The following is a 22379-nucleotide window of genomic DNA, read 5'->3' on the forward strand; positions in this document are numbered from 1 at the left end:
ACTCATGAACTGAAGACTTGCCACTTAGTGGGGATGGATCCAGCCATGTGTGCACAACCCCACACACCTGAGTCCCAAAGGGTGAAAGAGGTAACCAGAGCCAGACTGCCCTAAGCACACCTGGGTTTTGATTTGGGCTCCACTGACACCTTTATCTTGGCTAGCTGATGCTGTGCTGGTCCTTCACACATGCAAATACAGCTGTTTTCCAGCTGTTCATCACTTGCCAAAGGAATACTGCCAAATACCTGAAGGATGCAGCACCTCTACTGTGTGTCAACAAGGCTACCAACTGTAAAGCAGCCCTTAGTCTAACAAAGAAAGTAACTAAAATCCTGTGTGAAGATGTTTATAATTTACAAAGCTGCTCTAGTCCATTATCCACACACTGTCACAGCTTCAGGACTGCAGACCCTCTTAGAGTGCTGCTCATTCCTGTGCTGACCCCACAGACACTGCTGAGGACTGCTGTTGGCCTCATAGAAATTCAAGTGAGGAAAGAACTGCTTCACACATGCATAAATATAGTAGTGAGAGGAAGAAAATGGCACAAAATGTGCAATCCTGTTAAAACCTGAGCAATGGAAGCAAGTTTATCATGCAGAAAAAAGACCAGTGTCCCAGTAGATGTCTAGAACTTGAACACCCAGATGGAGTGCTGGTGAAGCACCATGTTCAGTATAGCTTGGGATAAAGTCTGGTATGTGACCTGTTTTGATAAATGTAACATTTTTGCTGTATAATCACTGTGGAACAGCTGAGTCAAAGTGATTGTATTCTGCACTGGTTATGGAAAAGGGTCATGCTAATGCTCTCTTAGAGGCACGAGCGGACACCAAGGTCTTCTTAGACTCAATGTGGCCTTGTGGTGCCCAATACAATAAACTGACTGAGTCTTTCCCATTAAATGGAGTGTGCAGTTATTCTCTGTGGCTCCTGATAAACAGCCTATCAGTAGGGGAGCCTCCCAAGAGAACAATGACTACAACAGAGACCATCTGTATCACAGAGAAGCCCAAGTCTAAGAGACATCAAGTTCACTCTAGTAGAACCCAAACTTAAGTTACTGGAACCAAAGTTATAAGACCACAGTCCCAGACATTCCCAGTGCTTTTCAAAGGCTTCAGTGCTAGTGTGAGTGGTAAGTTGTGATGTTCCCACTAACTGCAGGTGCTGTTGCCAAGGCTGCCCTGTTATTCAATCTGAACCAATACCTCACTCCAAAGAACTGCCTGCCCTTGGTTACCTCCATTATCAACAACCATTGAACCAATAACCAATCACCAATCAATAACCACTGAATAATCAATAACCACAAACCATCCCTCAAAGTAGATCCTGGTAACTGAGAGCTTTCTTCTCCTGTTACTGCCTTGAAAGAGCACTGTAAAACAGTTTCATTTTGCTTTTCTCCATTTTTATTACTCTGTTGAGGTAATTTTGTTAGTTTCAGGTCAGTAAAACTGAAAAAATGTCAAATTTGCTTTCCTGACTAGGATGTCTCATTCTGACACCACCACTCTCAAGAACACAGAGAAAGAAGGCTTTCTTTTACAAATCCCTGTTTCCACTGTACCAATTACTTCCAGTCCAAACAACTCATTTAGCTTCTTCCAATGCTCCATTAATCACAAAATTTAAACAAAACATGCTTCTAGGTTCTAACACTTCCCCACTCAGCCTGACTGGCCACAATGGGTGTGTGTGCTGCTTCCTGAGCCCCTGCACTGGCTCTCCATGCTGCCCACCCACTCCAGGGTGCCAGGACCCCAGGTCTGTCCGTGAGGGCTCACAAAAGCACTCACCTGCTTAGCTGCGACCTCCAGGCACTTTTCCCACTGCTCTTGCTTTGCATATATATCCAGAGCTGCCATGACATCAATTCCCACCAGCTGAGGATGGAAACAGCCATAAATTCACTGTGCAGGCCAGGTTTCCTACTCACATTCAGGCAGGCATCAGGTGACCCATGTCTTTTTTTCCCAGACACAGAGTCTTTCCCCCTCCACACCATAAAATCCCAGAGCCCATGTGACCCATCTTCCATTGAGAGGGATGTGGTCAGGCTGAAGAAGTTGGCCCGTGTGAACCTTATGAAGGTCAACAAGGCCAAGTGACACATGTTGCACCTGGGTCGGAGCAACCCCATGCACAGATACAGCCTGGGTGGAGAATGGATGGAGAGCAGCCCAGAGGAGAAGGACTTGGGGGTGTTTGTGGACAACAAATTGGACGTGACCCAGCAATGTGTGCTTGGAGCAACCCAATCTAGTGGAAGGTGTCCCTGCCCAAAGCAGAAGGTGGAATGAGATGAGCTTGAGATAAGCTTTAAGGTCCTTTCCCACCCAAACCCTTCTGTGATTCTGTGCTCTGGCATGCAGTAGCCATGGCTCACAGGCACATACAGACTTCTCACTCGTACTCAGTCAGGCAAAAGGCCCATGAGAAAGGCCCCAAGGATCTGCACAGGTCCTGACATCACTCCCTAGCCTGCGAGACATCCCAAACACATACCGAATCCACCTTTCCTTGTTTTTTTAAATACTCCTTATAACGCTGGTCCACGTACTCCTCTGACCTGTGGGTAGAAAGAATCCCAAAAGGCAGCAAGACTTGTGTCTTGCATCGGTGCAGAGGATGGATTCAACCTTGGAACAGAAGACATCCAGCTGTGCCATGTCTTGCTAGCAGGCTGCTGGTGCACAGATGGACGGGGAAGGAAAGGGTCTAAGCAGCTCTTCACAATATAGTATGTGAGGAGAACAAGGGATCACAGGGCTTTCAAAAGGAAGTGCATGCACAGAATTACGGCAAGGGAAAGGGAGATATGGGTAGGGATGAAACAAAAGGGGATAACAATTTCCATGGGATGTGTGGCAACAGGAAAGTGTCATAATGTTAAATGGCTTGGGAAGGACAGCTGTGGAGAATGTACCCTGTCGAGCATGGGAAGGCCACTGTGGGGAGAATCCAGGAAACCTAGGGGTAACAGGACAGTACAAGACAGGACAAGGGATCATCTAGGGGTGGGAGGAGGAACAAGAAGGGTATAGTTTGCAAAGTTCAGGGCATACCTGGGGTCGAACTCCTTGGCCATGTGCTTGGCTTTGCTCCACTCCTCCCCTTCAATGAAGGCATCGATAGCTTCTTGGATGAGGTCCAAGTTTAGGTAGAGCTCAGCTGCCTGCAGGCCAGAGACAGTTCCAGGGGAGACAAAACCCCATGGGTTCCCTGTATCCCAGGCTGAAGCTGGTGCTGGACCACCACGCAAATACAACAGAAAGTCTCTTCCCAAAAGATAAGCCTCTCCTCTGCTTCCTGCCTCCTCCCAAGGCCTGGATTACTCACACTATTCCAGGACTTGGTTCATTGCCCTCTTTTATTCTCCTTGAAGACTCTGCACGGCCTAGCTCTAGATAAGGCCATCCATCCACCCATCACCCCAGGATGTGACTTGACATCCTTCCCTTGGATAGAGCTCTCCCTTCCAATGTCACTACTTCTTCAGCAGTCTGGGGGCAGGAGCCAGCCCTCACCATGCTGTATTTCTTCATGGCCACCAGCTGAGGAGCCACAGTCCGTGTCACCTCCATGCTCCGTGACTGATCCAAGAATTTCGTGGCCAACTCAGCAGCCTGTGAAGAGAAATTGTCAGCAGCTCAATTGATAAAAATGGTGGGAGAGAGGGATGAAGCTGGGAAGTGCTCAGTCCCAGCTAAAAGACTGACAGTTGGAAGCACTCGAATGATGGGGGAAGGGTAGAAGAAATGGCAGGTCATTTTGACAAGTCAGAGGAGCAAAGTCCAGCTACTTTCACACATGGGAGAAAATCAGACAAGGACATAATTGCTGTTGAAGTTGGTACAAGGACATGGGTGTGAGTGAGAAGTATGAGCAAGAACACAACAAAGGCTGGTGGCACAGAGCACAAGAAGGTGCTCCTCTAGCAAGGGCCGAGTCATAAAGTGCAGCTCTTCAGTGCGGGGAGCTGTGGGCACACAGGCACGGGCCTGCCACAGGCAATGGTGCCAGAGTAAGGAAGGCAGCACCATGCAGGATAAGCACAGCCTGACATGCTCAAGAGAACAGCTATGAAGGCTTTCAGCCCTGCAGTCACTGCAGCCTGCAGGCACTCCTGTGCCCTGCAGCAAGAGGGATCTCTGAGGTGCACTCAGGTTGTGGAGGAGCTTCCAGGCAGAAGAGCAGGTGAAGGGAATTGTAGCCCCCGACGGTACCTTCAGTAAGCACTTCTCCACCAGGACACTGTTGCTGGGATCCCGCACCTTCAGGTAGCAGTCCACTGCCCTGGCGTATTCCCCAGCCTGCTCCCACTCCCGCGCCTGCTCCAGCAGCCCTTCCGTTCCACTGCAGGGAGGAATGCAGGCTGTGAGCAGGACTGGGATGCTGCCAGACATCCTGAAGACAGTGTGTAGGATGTGGGCAGGGAGGTGCACAGCACAGGTAAGCAGGGACCTCAGACAGAGCAGAGCATGTGACAGAGAACATGAACAGTGCTGAGGAGAGAACTGACCAAAGACCCTGGGGAGATGCAATGGCAGTACAGGAGACCATGGAGATTTGTAAGTGCGGCAAGAAGCCACGTGGGTAGGAGACCTTGGATGGCAGAAAAAAGCCTCCCAAAGCAATAAGGAAGGATGATAGGAAACCTATGCAGCAAGAAGTCCGGAGTCCTCAAGAAGGAAACAAGTGGATGTCAGGGATCCCATCAGGCTGTCTCTGTAAGGCATCAGCAAAATGGCCATGGGGAAGAGCTACCAGGCTATTTCCTGCAGCCTGACCACAGCACTCCTTACCTGGAACCTTTCTTGCCAGCCTCTCTGCCACACTCCTCCTGTAGCTCTCCCAGTCGACTAGGCATGTATTCCTTGCAGATCCGCAGGGCCTCGCTCCACATGCCGGCCTCCTGCACAGGCACAATGGCAACAAGTTTTCACCAGTTCACCAGGATCCCCCACACTCCTGCCACCACATAACACATCTATCCCCTCATGCCATCTTGCCAGAGAACCAGCTAGAAGAAATAACCACAGCAGCACCACCCAATTCTTTCCTCCCCCCAAATGGCACCTATGTCTACCCACCCACCCTGACTACCTCAGGGGAACACGCTCATCCATTCCAGCTACCTCAGTGGAATGGGGACTTAAGTCTCCAAATGCACCCACTTGTGCTACCCTGAGGACCATCCATATTCTGGCAGGATACATCCTCCAGGAACTGTGAGAGCATGAAGCTATGATGTGAAATCCACTGGTTCAATCTTCAGGCCAGAATTAAGTTCCTCTAGAAACCCTGAGCAAATGGTTTCTCTTTGGCTACTAAGCTGACAGAGAGAGCTGGGAGGTGAATTTCACTCCTTCATCTAAACTGGTTTCTTATCCAGTGAGGAAGGCAATGATGTTACTACAGACTGCACTCACCTTATAGTACTTTATGGCCAGCTCAGGTCTCTGTGCTCGCAGGAGGAAGGCCTCTGCCTTCTGGAACTCTCTCTGCTCAAAGGCAAACTGTGCCTGTCCGACAAGCACATCAGCCACGCTGTCTGGGTCATGAGCCTCGGCCACACGCTGCGCAGCGTCCCAATTCTGGTTATGCACAAACCTGGGGGGATGAGATGTAACAGGGACATGAGATGTAACAGGGATGACAAGGAGCAGGCCAATGCTGGAGAGGCAATCAGGCTGGCATTGCATGGAGAGAGCAGATGCAGAAGGCCAGGATGTGGAGGACACTTACATCAGCACGGCTTCCTTGGGCTTCCCAGCTTTAATGAATTCTCCTTCAGCCTCTTCAAATTTGCCCTAGAAGAGAGGAAGTGATTTGTTTGCACACCTTCCTGTTCTGGTATCATCACATGACCTCCTTTACTTACCGCAAGGGAGGGAGGATTTATGAAACAAAGGTGTCTGGAGCTTGGGGCTGTCATCATGGAGCCTTTTGGATATGCAACGACTGCAGCCAGAACTGTGACTGCTGCTGCAGCCCAGGGACAAGTGCTCAGTTACCTGAGGGACAGAGAACTTGCACCTGTTCCAGGGGGAAAATTACCTCATCTTCTAAGAACATGGCATACTTTAAGTGGATGTCTGGCATCTTCTGCTTCATGGAGAGGCGGGCCAGCTCAAAAGCAAATTCAAAGACCCTGCAATGAAAGAGAGAAGGACTCTGTGCTGTCAGAGTATGCCTTCATCACGAACAAGACATCAAGTAGAGCACAAGACACTGGCAGAGGAGAGAGGGGAATACAAGGGGTTGCACATGAATTGGCACTGCCCGTTCCTCCTGTTCCTGAACAGGAGCTTTTAGAGTCCCCAGTAAGGAAATTTGGCTCTTTCACACCTGCTGTTAGAGCCCAAGGCAGATAAGAGATGTGTGAGCCTCCGGAAGAGCAGTAATGAATAGCCATACAGGCAGACACCTGGCCAGCTGCAGAGCAGGGCCAAAGCTTTTGTGGCAGGCAGTTACTTCTAGTGACATGAGGAGTACCTCCTCTCATGCTCAGAGCCTCCCACAAGCCTTCCCCTGCACAGGTTAAGGGACAAACTGCATTTGCCTGCCCAGCTCAGACTTGGCATTTGAGAGACTGACACAAAGATGGGAAATGGGATGTGTCAAGGATGTGAAAGGCCTGTGTGAAGTATGGTGGGGTGGGAAGACGTCATTTTCTGGACCTGCAGCTACCACATGCACAGAGTTATCTTGGCCCACCCATTTTTTCTCTGGTTAGGCAGAGAGGAGGGAAGTATTGGGCGGAGGCACCTGCATACCCACTGTCTGTTGCATGGTCAATGGCCATCTCCAGAAGTCCAAATTTGCTGAGGAGTTTCACAGCTGCCTCTCCACCCAGGCTCTTCGCCCACAGATAGGCCACATGCTTATGGGAGTTTGCACCCCCGTGTGCCTTGGCCACCTGTCCAAAGAAAAGGAAGTGGAAGAACCCAGCCTGTTTCACCTTCAGTGGACTGAGCCCCTCTCACATGCTGCCTGCCAGCATGAGGGAGCACCAAAACCGTTTGTTCCCTCCCGAGAAACCCTTCTGTGACCACCACTGTACTGGTGAGTGGGAGAGTAAGACAAAGGCATGTATGGCGGAGCAGAACAGCTGCTGCCTCAGCACAGCCCACATCACTGTTTGGATAGCAGAAGTGACCCCAGCATTCCATGGCCACACTGAGGAGAGCAGTGCTGGGGGGGGCTGTGGCAAGAGCAACACCTCTGAGGTACAACAGGATGCAGTGATCAGGGGCAGAGCAGTGCCTGGAGGAAGGCAGTACAGCAGAAAGGCCAAGGGTCAAAACCTGCTTTTGGACTTCAATGCCACAGAGTGGGAGGCCCATAGGCCTCCAGGGCTGGGGCAGTTCTGAGGCTGAGTAGTGTACACCAAATGTTCTGATCTTGCAGTGAACAGAGACAAAGCAGTTCCCTCCAGGATCTCACAGCCAGAACCTGACCCCTGCACAGGTGGGGAGATGTGAAGGATTATTACCCTGTATGCCTCTTCCCACATGTCATTCACTCTGTACATGTTCACTGTGGTCTTCCAGTCTTTGGCTTCCAGGTAGTGGTACTCAGCCTCCTGCAAGCGCCCCTCTGCCTCCAGCTCCTGCAGTCAGAGGCAATGAGATAGTGACACTTGTGGTAGTGCATTCCCCCCTCCTCCTTTCTAGGCTGCAGTGTGATCTGAGAAATGCTTGTTAGGCCTTGGCCTTTAAAACAGCACCTGGGCTTAGCTCTTCCTGAGCTTATCAGAAACATTGTCTGCTCCCAGGAACTGCTGTTGTCTAATGAGCTTCTGTTTTCCTTATGACCAGCCTTGGAAAATATTCCTGGCCTGAATGGCACAACATTCCTGTTGTCACGCTTTCAAAGGAAATACTGACCCAAACTGTGGCCAGGATGAAACATTGTTATGACTAAAGCCCACTCTCTTGTGGTCTTATAAACAGCAGTCCAAAATGAGACCCTTTTGAGCCCTCCTGGACCGCAGCAGGCTGTGACCAGCAATCTCCCTCTGAGTGGAACACCTCTCAGAGCCAGAAAACTCTCAGGTTTGCTATTCTTGGAGGATCACCGAAAAATGATGTGTCCCGGGCCAGTACCCCCACTCCTTGAGGGCTGATCCTTCACCCATCAGGAGATGCAAAAGCATCTGAAGTGAGTATTTCACTGACCTCTCAGGGGAATTTTTCACAGGTACCTTGTAGGCACTGACTCGTTCTGTCTCGGTGCATAAATGTGCCCATATGCTACACTAAATCTGGGAGAAATGCTGCTTTCTTAGATGTTTAAGTACCTTGGATAGCTAAGTAAGTTAGGCCTGTAAGCAAGGTTAAGTTATAGTTATAAACTTCCTTAAACACTGCCAAGTGTTGTTCTTTTGCTAAGTTGTTAAACATAAATTACAAGCTAAGTGTTACTAAGTGTTACCCTTCTGCTGAGTTGCTAAGTATAACTTGGAAGTTGTAAGTGAGGCTAAATGCTGTTAAGTGTTATTCCTCTGTTAGATTGTTGTTAAGCTATAAATGAAGTTCGGTGTAAGTGAAATGTTTTCCTATGTTAAATTGTTAGCTTAAGGTGTGTTGCACATAGGTAAAACCAAAGGCCTTGTTGCCTTTATAAACTCATGACTCAGGCCTGTTACTTTGGCTAAGTAGAAAAGGACTGTGGCAAAGAGACACAGCTGAATTAGGGATAGAAAAACATGCTGCATGACTGTTGCGTGCTCACATCATGGTGTATGGTGGTTGGTTGAATTATGTTTGTTATGCCTTAAAACTATGTAAACTGATAACCGGCTAACTGCTTAAAAAGGCTGGGTGTTTGCAATAAAGGGCTCTCCTTTGCACAAGCCCAGGGAATCTGCATCTCTCCTTATTGCAACAAAGGTATAAGTTAAGTTAAACTACTGTTAAGTTTGAATGCTGTTAAGCTTTTAGGCTGTGTTCCTTTTTATCCTTGCCCACACTGACTTTTGTCACATGTACCTAAACACACACACACCCCTGCCCCTAAATAGTTCTCAGTTCATTTCTGTTTTGATTGCCTGGATTTTGTTTGGTTTTGTTGTTGCTTGTTTTCCCTTGTTGTGTCTTAGCTGTCCTGTAAGTAGTAGAGGGAATCCTGACAATGAACTTCTTGTGCTTTGTCACTTAATATTAAACCTGACTTTTGCACATACCCTTGCCACTGATTATTTAAGTGATCTCAAATACTTGTTCATAGCAACAATCTTGCCCCTGCCTGGTGTAGCTGATCCCCTGCCATGAGATGTACTCACCTTGCCCAGGTACAGGTGAGTATCTCCGAGTAAGTCCTTGTGGTACTTGGCTACTAGGCAAACCATCTCATCATACATCTTACACTTCTTGTACATGGTGATGGCCAAATCGGGTTCATTCACAGTGATATACAGCCTGGGAACACAAGCATATCCAAATGGCTCAGCCGAGAACATGACCAGTCCCTGAAATCTTTCCACATCCTGAAATAGCAGCTTTAGTTCTCTGTGTGTGGAGAAAGTTCCTCTGACCGTTCCAAACCCCAGTCCCAAATTCTACTCCTAACCCAGGAAAGGGCTCCTCCTCACCACAGCAAATTTTTCAGGACTCAGTCTCTGGACTGCTACCAGTACTGGAAGAAACTCACCTCTCTGCTTCTTTATACTTGCCCTGCCTCTCCATCTCCTGGGCCTGGGTTATGTACAGCACAGTCACGTCCTCCTGGCTCATACACTTGAGTGCCAGCTGCCAAAAGGAACACACGGGAGAAAATGAACAGCAATTTCCTGACACATCGCACTGAAGGAGAAGGGGAAAACCAACTTCCTTCTGATCTGACAAACAGGTATCCATGCTATATGCTCTGCAAAGAATGGGCAGTCACTTGTCACTGTCACAAAGCATAGAGGAGAGGGCCATTTGTGCCAGAGGTGCACCCACATAGGGCTGTGAGAGAGAGAAGGCCACAGTCAGGATGTGAATATTTGGAACAGATTTCTTGCTTGCTACTGGATGGCCCTGCATGCATATTGGTTGATCAGGTATTGGTGCACAAGGAACTACCATCTCATGATGGAAGACCCATCTCGCCAAGTGGGGTGAGGTTCCCAGAAGCTTTGGCTCTACCTTGTGAGCCTGTTCCCAGAGCCCGGCCTGCGTGTACATGTCAATGGCATCCTTGGTCTGGCCTCCTTTGATGTATAGTTCCTCTGCAACCTGCCAGGAAAAGACCACACTCAATATACCCAAGGGACACACAGAGAAGTGGTGATTGTGGTCTGTGGCCTCACCTGATACTCCTGTAAAGCTGCATAGTGCTGGGCAATCTTGAGGTAGTATTTGGCTGCTGTCTGTTTGTCCTGCAAGTCCAAAATGTAGATGGCCTTCTTCCACTGCCGGGCTCCCAAAGCTGCCTCAATGGCCTTAATTGAGCACCTAGCACCAAACCCATCGGTCTTTAGAGCCAGGCAGCAGGCATCTCCTCTAGCTACACTATGCCAGGGAGACTAGACCACTCTGCTGCTTGATTCAGCTTCCTGAGTTAAAGCAGCATAAAGGAGCTGAGTAACTGGCAGCACTGAGGGGGATGAAAGAACTGGGACAGCAGGGAGGAACAATGAGCACTGTAAGACCTTGGGAGAAATGTGGGAAGGCATCAATGGCTGGCACACACAAGCAACCGGGGCACTGCTAAGCGGGATAGTGGGGGTTCACTCAGGCAAACCCCCTGCTTATAGAGACAAAGGTATCAACTTCATACCCTGCCAGTATCCTGCTGCTTATACAGCCTTTCCCTGCTCCCACCTGGCTTCGATGTAATGGTTAATAGCAGCATCCAGCTGTTTCTGCTGCACCAGATGGTCTCCCCAGGCCTCCTCCAGCTTTACAACTTCTGCAGGAAATGCTAGGCGAGCCAGCTCCACGGCTGTAAGGGGACACAAGAGCTGTCATGCTGAGGCCAGCAGGGAAGCAGAACTGTGGGGCAAACATGGGCCTTGGATCTGGCACAGAAGGAGGGGAATGGCGACTGTCTTAGCCACTCCAGCTCCAATGGGTTACCCATAAACCCGGACCCTGTGGAGAGCTGGGTCAAATCCATGCTGGTGCAGTCAGCAAGGTCAAGGGCTTGGGAACAAGACACTCTCCTGGGACTGCATGTTCAAGTACAACTAAGTGAAAATACACTGAATGATATGATAGGTGGAAGCTGCAGAGCATCCAGGCATCTCCAGGCTCCAGGGCAATATTTCATGTTGCCACCAGGCCAGAGTACCCAGGTTCCCGCTGGAGATGAAGGGGAGGAACATACTGAGCACAGTACCTTTCAGGAAGGCACTGCCCTTGCCATAGCACTCCAGAGCCTTCCGTGGATTCCCAACCTTCTCGAACAGGTCTCCAGCCTAATGACAAATACAAGCTGCCAGTTTCCAGAGCCACCACCCCCCACATCATCATACCCTACCAGTTCCACACACACTCCTGCACCAGCTCTGCCTTCCCCACTAACCAAGTGCATGGGGATTAAGGAACTTCCAAGAAAGTCAGCACGTGCCAAGACCATTGTCCTGTCTGCTGACTGACCCCAGCACAGCACAGCCACCCTGGCAGACCAAGGGCTCATTCCCTTTGGTATTTGAATGGCGGCAAGACCACATATCTAGAGAAGGACTGTAATAACAGAGCAAGTATATACCAGCCTTTCCTCTATCTGTCCATCTCTGACAACCTGCACAGTAGAAGCTGCCTGAGTTTGTGTCATGATGCCCTCACATCATCGTATTTAATGCCTTTTGACAGACTCTACCTCCATTACTTGTCTAATCACTTTTGGACTATTTATACTTTTGGTAACATCATCCAGTAGCTGGGAGTTCCAGTTATTCTTTCAACTGAAAGATGAAGAAAAAATTACAGGTTTGGAAAAGCACAAAGTTCTCTTGGGTCAAAGTGAAATAGCCAGAAAATGCTGAAGATAAACTGAGACTAGAGAAATGTAATTTATAAAGGAGACATAAAACAAGCTAACAAAAAGCAGTGTCTTTTTTCACACAACATCTAACTGAGCTGGCTAACTCATAGCCAAAATTGTAACTTAAAATCTACATGTGCTTCAAGCAATAATTTGACAAGCTCATGGAAGTAAAATCTGTCAAGAGCTCTTAAACACAGAAGTAGAACTGTTCAGGTACATTACAGGCTGCAAACTGCTGGACCCCATGAAAACACACTAGGCGAAGTGCCACCCTATATTTGCTTGCCCTGTTCTTTATTTTCCTTTCTTAAGCACCTGCCAGAGGCCAGTTGGCCAGGATATTGAGCACTGGGCAGACTCAGCACTTCTTTCTTACATTAACGTGATTATGTGCTGTGGGAAAAACACCTTTTGGTTTTAAAACTGTCACCTAATAATAAGTTTTCATTTTTTTTGTGTTATTAGACACAGAGAATAATCATATCCCTTCTTTATGATACTCATGGCTCTACAGACAGTCTTCAATTCCTTTGTTTTGCTTCCTTAACTTTTCCATTTAGACTATCCTTACGCTGTATTTTATTCTGATATGAAGAAGCACTGACATTTCCATAGTGATACCAAGTTTTCGGTTTGAGTCACAATTCTGTTCCTATTGATTCCCACCTTCCTAAGGGCCTCCTTAACTATTACTTACACTCTGTATTCTGGAGACATGTTGCCAATCAGATGTGACCTTTTCCCTGATTAATAACAGTAATTCTAGATGTCATGCATGTACAATAGATACAGTGAGGATTTCCTCATAAATGTTAACTGTAAACTTATCGACACAGAATTACCTCTGCTACCTTCCAGCTCAGTCCCCCTGTGTCTCACAGGTACAGAGGATGGCATAAGGGCCCTGATGCCCCTAAGCAGAAAGCCCAGTGGGAAGGGCCATTCACCTGTTCATACAGTTCCCCTCTGATCAGTGCTGTGGAGATCCTATCGATGACATCCCCATTGGTGAGCAGCTCGTCCCTGTTCATGGCTAGCCGTGCTGCTTTGGCTGGCAGCCCCGCCCGCAGATACAAGCTGATGGCTGCCAGGTAGTCGCCCTGTCCCTCTTGGACCTCCCCAGCCTTCTCTTCCTGCTGGGTATCCAGCAGCCACTGGTAGTAACCCCGACGCAACTTCTCCAGCATTGGGTGTCCCTATGGAGAAACACAGAACTGGTGTACCTGGGTAGGATGAGATATTGTCCCACTCATCCTGCAGGCTCTGAACACCTGGTCATAGTACCAGGCCTCTTGTTGTCCAGTTATCAGAAACTACAATGCCACCCCTGTGTGCCATGGCACTATCCATTCTTTTTTGAAGCCACAGATACTCCTAAACCAATCTCAGTAGCTTTTATCCCTATTCATCCAGGTCTGTACTTACACCGGTGCAACCTTCCCTTCTACGTGGAGCCCTTCTAAGCAGAAGCAAGGTAGGGCAGGTGAAAAGAACACAGACCCTGAACGGACTCCCAACCAGAAGATTTACCAAGCAAGACCAGCCCACAGCCCACTGCAGTAATATTCTGTACCTTGGCCTTGGCCACCACAATGCATTCATCCCACATGTGCAGCTCCTGGTACATGTCCATGGCCTCCTCTGTGGCATTCTGTGTCAGAAAGCAAAGCATAAACCTGAATGCTCCAGGTTAGGAGCAGACACATTGCCATGGAGCTCTCACAGTGGGCAGGGTTAGATGTGCAGAAAACACTTGAAAAAGTGCATTGTCTCCATTTCTTGGATATACATCCTCCCTCACACTCATGCATCTCAGGGTAATCCTACACCTCAGAACAAGGAATATGTTCTCCTTCTACTTCATGGAGAAAAGTCTTCTAGGAACAAGCAACATCTTCCTATCCTCTTACAGCATAGGGCACACACACTCCTTGTTCCTTTACTCACTTGCTCCAGGAAGATCATCTCTGCCAGCTTGTAGTTCTTGTCTAGCATGGCCAAGCGGGCCCGCACCAGGTAATGGTCTGTGCCATCCCCACCCTGCAGACAACAGCAGCAAGTTCAGTTTGCTGAGGGAAAGGACAGGTTCTAGAATGGAACATGGAGGGGACTGCAGGTGGAGGCTGGGTCATTACAGAAACAAAAGACAGTTGAGAATCATAGCAGTGACAAACCAGGACAGTATAAAATGGCCAGCCTTGAGAGGGACCTGGCAGCTGTGGATGGAAGACAATGTCAGCAGTTTCTGCGAGGTACTGGTCTGTAGCATAACACTGGTGGGCAAGGACACAGAAGACAACGTACAGGAAGACTGCTGCCCTGCAGAGCAGGAGAAGTTTGACTTACATGCTCCTGAGCCGCCTGGTCAGCAATGGCATTGGTTTCATGCAGGAATCGAGCCTTTGCCATGTTTCCCAGAGCTGCAAAGCACCTGGAAAATGCAAAGCATTTAGTCAATAATTGGGTTTTGTTGCCCACTTTTGGTCCAAAAGAAAATCAGAACCCAGGCAGCAGACCCAGCTCAACAATGGGAGAGGTAGGGTAGCCCTACTTCAAGAGAAGGATTTTGCCAAGACCTATGTTCAGATGTACCCTCTAGCCCTCCTCCACGGGAGAATCCAGGAGCATGACCAAGGCTCATGTTTCACCTCCCCAGGCTTCAGCGATGCCTCGAGCTTGTTCATGTCTGTCAACTCTCTGAGTCCTTGCTATACACAGCTTTGGGCTACCATCAACAAAAATTTATGCCACAGAGAGATGTCTTCCCACCCCTGGTTCTGGCATTACCGGCTGGGATGAAAAAGCAAAGTCATGGCCTGGCATAGAGAACATGTAAGTCTCCAATGCAGTGAATCTTCCAGACCATACACAGAGCCACATCTTTAGCCAGACCCTGGTTTCTGGGATTCAGCAAAGAGCATGTTGAAGCCATGAAAATGTGATGCACCTCTCTGCAATGTGCAGCTGCCTCGCTTCCAAAGCCAGTCTGCTGAGAGTCTTCCACATGGCTTCAGTCTCTGTGGACATTTCCAGCGTCTCCAAAAATGCAGTAGCCCTTGAGATAGAGAGATTTGCAGACTTTCAGCGACAGAAGAGCTCTCTGAGGAAAATCCCAGAATGTGAGACAGGATCTTCGTAACCAGAGTGGTACTGAAAACAAAGCCAGCTGGTTGTGCCCAGCTCTGAAGAGGACAGTGTAACACAGAGCCTAACAGAGCAAGGGAAAATTCAGAGATCTAAGTTATTCCTACCTGGGCTAAGGCACTTAGAGGCAGATGACCAGCAGAAGGCTGTAGCAGTGTGGGACAAGTCTAAAGTGTTGTGTCTGATACAAGTCCCTGCTGAAAAAGTCTCTGAAGATGCAACGGTGCTATCTATGAACACTCCCCTGGTTGCTTTTAAAAGCCCTGTAACAGTGTCAGCAGTACCCAGGTGGCTGCCATGACCACTTCAGGCAGTCAATTTTTACTCTCCACAGCTCCTGGATGTTCCCATATTACTGCCACCATCCCTGGAAGGGCAGCAGTAAAAGCACCCAAGCACCACTTCACATCTGGCTGCTCTGGAGACACTCTTATTCACTGCAATCAATTGACAACTACCTTCAGCAAAGCCCTATTGCATCTGTGGGACCAGACTGGCCAGTCTCTCCCTGAGTTTGAAACCACAAAGCTGCAAGGAGGCAAAAGCTGAATAACCTCTCCTGGAGGGCTGATGTCCATTATAGCCAGACCTGGCACCAACATCATGCTGAGGGTCTGAAGTTCAACTCTGGAAAGCTGTGCTGCTGCCATTCACGGATCATTGATTCTCAGGTGTCTGGCATGTGATATGAGCTACCTGCCATCCCCATTGGTGTATCCAGCACTTACCTGTGATAATCCCCATCATCAATGGCAGTTCCAAACTCTATGAGGCCTTCATCCAGGGTGTAGGACACAGTGGTGACCCCTTCAGATACTATGACTTCAGTCTTTCCATCACTCCTTTCCAAGCCTACGATATCCCCCTAGAAAGAGTACCAGCCGTCAATACTCCCCTGTTCACCTGAAGTATGTGGGGTTGCAGGGATGTGAGGGCAGCACCACAACAGCTCTGCCAGTCATGGTTCTTCTGAATGAGCTTGCACTTAGCAGACTGAGCCATGAAGCAGCTCCTTGCTCCATCTTCTGCCAGAAATGTCTGCCACAAAGTTGACAAATGAGCTCACATTTTGTCCGTAAGAAACTAACAGTTCCCTTCTGTCTCCCTTCTGCCATACCATCCTTGCTACTCCCACACACATGAGGAAGTAAAAGAAACTGCAGGAGGCAATCAAAGTCTCCGGATTTTTACCTTCAGAGGAAACATGGTGACTCGCTCTGGAGCATCGATGTTGTACCAAATGCAGAGACTGCTTCTGTTCTGAGCAACCACAACATCACTGCCTGGGACCCACTGCACGTAGGAGCAATAGTTCAGAATGGTCGTCTTGGCGTTGCTTTCAATGTCATAGAGCTGCAGCTGGAGGTGGGAGAGGAGAACAGGCTCAGCTGGACTTGTGGCTGGGCTGCTAGCTCACACAAACATCGCAGGAACATCTGAGCAGGCATCTTGTAAAGAGACATTACCCATCAGGAAATAGACTTTTTCCAGGACACACATCCTAAAATCTCATTTACACATTGCTATAAGACCTTTATAAACCCTTGCAGCATTTTAAGCAGCACGTTCCTGCCTCCCTTACTGCTTGGTGCAGATGCCTTGTGCTACTTCAGTTCCCTCTCAGCTGCAGAGCTGGAACAGGAAAATGGGCTCTAAAGTCCTTAACGGAAACAAACTAAGGGACCAAGAAAGGCCTTCCTCTGCAATTTTGGGCTGAACTGTCCATCCCATGCACAGTCCCATTGCAAGGACTGCTGCCAATAAGGTGAGAGGTTGGTTGTTTGTAGAACACACTACCCAAAAACAAACGTAACAGTTTGGAAGGTGTAACCTGACACATGGCATAACTTTGTTATATATATATGATGTCTTATGACTGAAAAGTCCCAGACTTGTTCTTGTCCTCACCTAGGACGAGAAAAAGAAGAGAGAACTGAGCTAGTCTCATGACACACCTATCAAAAGAGAACAAGAAAGTCCCTATTTCAGTCTGTAACAAAATGGATGGAGAAATCATAGAATCCCAGAATGGTTCGGGTTGGAAGGAACCTTAAAAATCATCTTGTTCCAACCCCCTGCCATGGGCAAGGACACATTCCACTAGAACAGGTTGCTCCAAGTCCTGTCCAACCTGGCCTTGAACACTTCCAGGAATGAGGCAGCCACTGCTTCCCTGGGCAATCTGTGCCAGGGCCTCAGCACCCTCATAGGGAAGAATTTCTTCCCAATATCCCATCTAACCCTGCTCTCTGGCAGTGGGAAGCCATCCCCCCCTGTCCTCTCACTCCAGGCTCTTGTCCAAAGCCCCCCTCCAGCTCGTTCAGAGGCCCTTTAGGCACTGGAAGGGGCTCTAAGGTCGCCCTGGAGCCTTCTCTTCTCCAGGATGAACAACCACAATTCTTTCAGCCTTTCCTCATAGAAGAGGTGTTCTAGGCCTCTGACCATCTCTGTGGCCTCCTCTGGACTTGCTCCAGCAGCTCCATGTCTGTCCTGTGCTGGGACCCTACAGCTGAAGCAGCACGGCAGATGGGTCTCACCTGAACAGGGCAGAGGAACAGAATCCATCCTCCCCTGCTGCCCTCACTGTGGGATTGGTCCAGCACACAACTTATGCCTGGCCTTGTTGCATTTCATGAGATTCCCATGTGTGCAGTTCTGGAGCTTGTCCAGGTTCCTCTGGATGGCCCTGTCCTTCAGGTGTGTCATTCCACCCTCAGCTTGATGTCATCTGCAAGTTTGCTGAGGGTGTACTCAATCCCTTCATCTGTATCATTAATGAACATATAAAATAACACTGTCCCAATACAGACCCCTGAACAGCACTACTTGTCACTGAGGTCCACCGGGACACTGAGCTGTTGACCACTTCCCTCTGGATGTGATTGTTCACTCAATTCCTTATCCAGCAAACAGTCCACCCATCAAATCCATCTCTCCAGTTTAGAGGGAAGGATGTTGTGGAGGACTGTGTGAAAGGCTTTACAGAAGTCTAGATAAATGACACTCATAGCCCTCCCCTTGTCCACTGACAGAGTCTCTCCATCAGAGAAGGCCACTGGGTTGGTCAGGCAGGACTTGCTGTCACTGAAGCCATGCTGGCGGTCCTGAATTACCTTCCCTGGTTGTCCTGAATCACCTCCCTGTTCCCCATGTGCCTTAGCACCGCTTCTAGGGGGATCTGTTCCATGATCTTCCCAGAGGTGAGGCTCCCAGGTCAGCACTTCTCAGGGTCCTCCCTCCTACTCTTTTTAAAGATGGGTACAATGTTTCCCTTTTTCCAGTCACTGGGGCTTCACCCAACTGACATGATTTTTTGAATACCATAGACATACGTACCGCAGAAGAATCTATGATTTTCATTTTCAGGTGTGATGAGATGAAGCAAAATGTCTAGGAACTAAGTTCAGCATTAGCTGTGACTCAGGAATGCAACACTGCCAGCTCATGCAATCTGGATACGGTCAATCTTCCTCAAAGGAGCAGTAAGTGAAAAATCAGGAGTATTTCACATGTGTTTCTCACCTCCCTCCCTCCATTCAGGCATATCTGTCTCTACCTCTCCCCACACATGCCATCCTGCCACATGGCCTGAGGTGCCTGCCTCACCCTCATCTTCTTGTCCCTGAAGAGCAGTTTGTGGCCTGTTTCATTCAGCTCCAGCCAATCGATCTTGCTGTCATGACTGATCGTGCCAGCGTTGTAGCCACCAACAAGGTCCACTTGGGAAGGAAAGAAAGGAAACTGCGTAAGTACCTGATGTATCTCAAAGTGCTCAACATTCAAAGCTGTGCCAGGGGAATTAGATGCCTGGGACCTATTGAGGGCAAGACCCTCAGCAAAGACACTCTGACATGAACACCAAAGAGCAGTGACATTTTATTTTGATGCCTTCTCAGCAGCAGCAACTCTCTCCTACTGTCTATGCGCATGCACAGCTCATGGGCAATGCAGGCAACGCAGAGTCTAGGTCCGGGACACAGTCACAGACACCCATGGCTGTGTCCGTAACAGGCAGCATCCTGCTGAAAGTAGGACAGCCTGGTCTCCAGCAGACTGCTGCTAGGCAGAGGGAATGCAAAGGGGAACTTCAAGAATCTGCTGCTTGGTAGAGGGAATGCACAGAGGACCTTCAGGGATATGCTGCCTGGCACAAAAAATGAAAAGGAATCAGGAAGGCTAGCAAAAAAGGGGAGGGAGGGTTACAGTCACCTGTTGCTATAGTCTTGATGTCTACCAGGTAAGCCAGTCTCTTGTTCTCATCCACGCCTCGCTGCTGTCTCTCATTGATACGGACACTGTGATTTGAAGGGAATGACTGTTACTCTCACTACTCTCAAAGCTCCTTTGAGTCACATAGTCCCTCCCTGACTTCCCTGCAGTTTCCCTGAGCACATGGCGCCTCTGGCAGTTCTTTAACCTGTGACACTTGCCCAGTACCTATACCTGCCTCAAGTGAAAATAAAGCTTTCTGATCCGTGGCTTCCCCCCACCGAAGCTACCCCTCTGGAGTAGGGGTCCCCAATAACAATTAGTTACTAGTTACATTGCTCTGAGCAGCCCACGATCCTCCCTTCTCCTAAATCAGAACAAGGGGTATAGAATTTTAGAGGGACAGAGGAGGTCCTGCTGACAACTGAGTCCCTAATGATGCTGTACCAGGACTAGCTGGATGCAGAGTTGCCTGAGAACATGCACAGGAGGTCCCTCTTCAGCAACAGCCATGGCAGGCTGCACTAAGATCAGAGGAAAAGAGGCTCTTGTGCTTCTAAAACCTGACAGCCAATAACCTGGCCACTAAACCCATCACTGGCCACTGTTAGAAGTGGGTGTCTGGGGGCTGCATTCTACAGAGTGGGACACTTCCAAAGTTGTATGTCTGAGCTCACTTTACTAAATGCCTGTGCTGGTTACAGAGGCAGATGTAACCATTACCTGACCAGATGAGGATTCACAAACTCTGTGCGGACAGACCCCAGAATGTCATTGCTTCCATATTCCACCAGTGTCAACTCTCCAGCATTAAAAATCATGCAGACCTGATGGTGAGAGGGGAATACACTCTTAAGAGTCAAGTGACATAAACACTCATACCTGCCAGTGAAGGGTACAGAAAAGAACTCTGCTGCACACAAATCTAAATTTAAATACTCTGGGATGACTAAGGAGCTGTCCTTGGCTTCTTGTTGTGACTGACAGCTTTTCCTCAAGATTGGGGATTTTAATTGTGGGCCTACCAGTCCTGCAGCAGTCAAGCTCTCCCCATGATAGCTGTATTGTGTATCTCTAACACCCTCTCTGGCCATTGCTCTTTTATTGCTTCTCTCTCCTTCAGGGTTATGACTTATTTAACCTGTCAGTCCACACACTGAGCTTGTTCTGTACCTGGCATGTGGAAAAGGCAAGTACAGGGAGGAAGCAGATTGGGATCTGCATGAAGAGGCTAAATCCAGAAAACTGCTGAGAAACAGGGTTTTCCAGAAATGCAGGTGACACTTTTCTTGCTGGTGCACACACAACTTTACACACCATTCATGGGGAGCATTCTGTCTCATCCTACTTACGTTTTCGTTGTCGAAGAAGAACTTTTCATTCCCCCCAGATCCTTGCCAGGCCACCTGCAAAGCAACGGCACGGGGTGAGGCTGACAGGCTGACAGCTCCATCAGGACCAGTCTGCACATGCTGGGGTCCACTGTCCAGCTTTCGGTTTCCACAACAGACAGCAAGAGTTACACTGCACAAGGAATTGTGTTCCATCACTTTAGCTGCCAACACTGTTTTTCAGTCATTCTCAGCTTGCAAATTCCACACGTTCCTCTCCTTTCTTTAAACTCAGCTTCAGACTCCAGCTCTCTTTGTATATTATATTACTGCCTTCCGAACAAGAGGCCTTTGTGTGACCAAGGTACTCCCTCTACCCCTTTCCTTCACAGGCCCTTCTCCACCTTCCCCAGACCAGCTTTATTACAAGAAGCACCCAAACAGCTCCTTTTCCTCTGTTAATCATAGCCACAGAATCACTGCTACCACTGGTGGGAGCAGAATCTCCACACCACATGTAGTTGAACCCTTTTGTTTTTTAGGGTCATGGTAGCAACAGCTGATCAGCATAGTGCCAGTGGGGAACAACTGATTGGAAATTTGAGCAGATCACTGGATAACAGTAGCTCCTGTGGTAACAACAGACAAGTGGCCAGAGAAGCAGAAAACTGAAAGCCAAGGCTACAGCAGTTCTCTTCCCTCACAGAATGAACTCCAAGTTACAGCTTCAACGGAAGTCCAGTGAGACAGCAAGAGGGCAAATGGACACCTCACAGCCCTGTTCTTTCTGAGAAGCGAGTACAGCTGTGCAATTGAAAGAAAAACTCTGCACAGTAAGATGTAGAGAAATCTGGGAGCTTCATTCTGGCCAAATTCTCGGTTATATTACCAAGTCTCAGCGTTCTCCAGCTCAAATCTTTAGTCAGAGCTCCTGCTCCAAGAGAGACTGATTAGCTCACCATCAGTCTGATTAAAAGTATGTGATGCCTCTGTGAACAAAGCAAGTATGTCCTTGAAGCCTATTTAATGCTTTCATCAGATATTAGCCTATGGCCCACATTCTCCAGGCTCAGCACATGGGCTCAGCACTCAGTGCACTGTGAGGCTCAGGGGACGGATGATCTTGTGTGAATTGTCTGGTACCAGAAATGGCACTGGCATAAGCTGTGGTAACAGGATGCAGGTACGAATGGTTTTTGATGGCTTTTTATTTTGTTTCTTTTAAACACACTAAGATTTGTACATTCACCTCTGGAATGTATATATGTAAAACATCCAGATTTGGGCCCCCAAGTACAAGAAAGACCAATAAACTGGAGCAAGTTCAGCAGACTGCCATCAGGATGGTTGGGAGTGAAGCACTTACAGTGTGAAGAGAAGCTGAAGGAATTTGGCTTCTTCAGCCTGGAGAAGAAAAGGCTTAGGAAACCTCTAATATAGTGATGCCAGGCTTTTTTTGGCAGATACGGAGTGAAAGGATGAAAAGTGGCCATAAAACAGCAGTCAAAATACCAACAAGACTCAGGAAAAAGGCTTTCCTCCATGAGTGCAGTAAAGCATTGGAACAGGGGACTAGAGAAACCATGGGACCTGAGCAACAATATCTGAATGTAATACTGACTTTCCTTTGGGCAGTAAGTTTGATAAGAGACCTCCCAAGGCCCCTTCCAACCTGAATTATTCTATGATTCTTGGAAAATAGAG

The 22379-nt window shown here is 48.5% G+C and overlaps 1 protein-coding gene across 1 annotated transcript in view; it reads right to left on the reverse strand.

Moving 5' to 3' along the window:
• IFT172 (intraflagellar transport 172) overlaps positions 1-22379 on the reverse strand; it is a 38228-nt gene that overhangs the window by 6470 nt on the left and 9379 nt on the right. Inside the window, exons 12-39 of the mRNA XM_082276811.1 lie at positions 20697-20750; positions 20068-20171; positions 19345-19430; positions 18742-18854; positions 16327-16494; positions 15864-16000; positions 14939-15046; positions 14338-14422; positions 13939-14031; positions 13565-13642; positions 12939-13187; positions 11341-11419; positions 10824-10944; positions 10310-10454; positions 10146-10235; positions 9667-9764; positions 9299-9434; positions 7508-7624; positions 6789-6931; positions 6070-6163; positions 5758-5822; positions 5442-5622; positions 4815-4924; positions 4236-4365; positions 3537-3635; positions 3075-3184; positions 2515-2578; positions 1806-1892 (exon numbers count right to left, since the gene is read on the reverse strand). Of these exons, the coding sequence (XP_082132937.1) occupies positions 1806-1892; positions 2515-2578; positions 3075-3184; positions 3537-3635; positions 4236-4365; positions 4815-4924; positions 5442-5622; positions 5758-5822; positions 6070-6163; positions 6789-6931; positions 7508-7624; positions 9299-9434; positions 9667-9764; positions 10146-10235; positions 10310-10454; positions 10824-10944; positions 11341-11419; positions 12939-13187; positions 13565-13642; positions 13939-14031; positions 14338-14422; positions 14939-15046; positions 15864-16000; positions 16327-16494; positions 18742-18854; positions 19345-19430; positions 20068-20171; positions 20697-20750 (3144 nt within the window). The remainder of the gene's footprint in view (positions 1-1805; positions 1893-2514; positions 2579-3074; positions 3185-3536; positions 3636-4235; positions 4366-4814; positions 4925-5441; positions 5623-5757; positions 5823-6069; positions 6164-6788; positions 6932-7507; positions 7625-9298; positions 9435-9666; positions 9765-10145; positions 10236-10309; positions 10455-10823; positions 10945-11340; positions 11420-12938; positions 13188-13564; positions 13643-13938; positions 14032-14337; positions 14423-14938; positions 15047-15863; positions 16001-16326; positions 16495-18741; positions 18855-19344; positions 19431-20067; positions 20172-20696; positions 20751-22379) is intronic.

Source organism: Coloeus monedula (genome assembly GCF_965178545.1).
Source record: "Coloeus monedula genome assembly, chromosome: 2".
Lineage (NCBI taxonomy): Eukaryota > Metazoa > Chordata > Aves > Passeriformes > Corvidae > Coloeus > Coloeus monedula.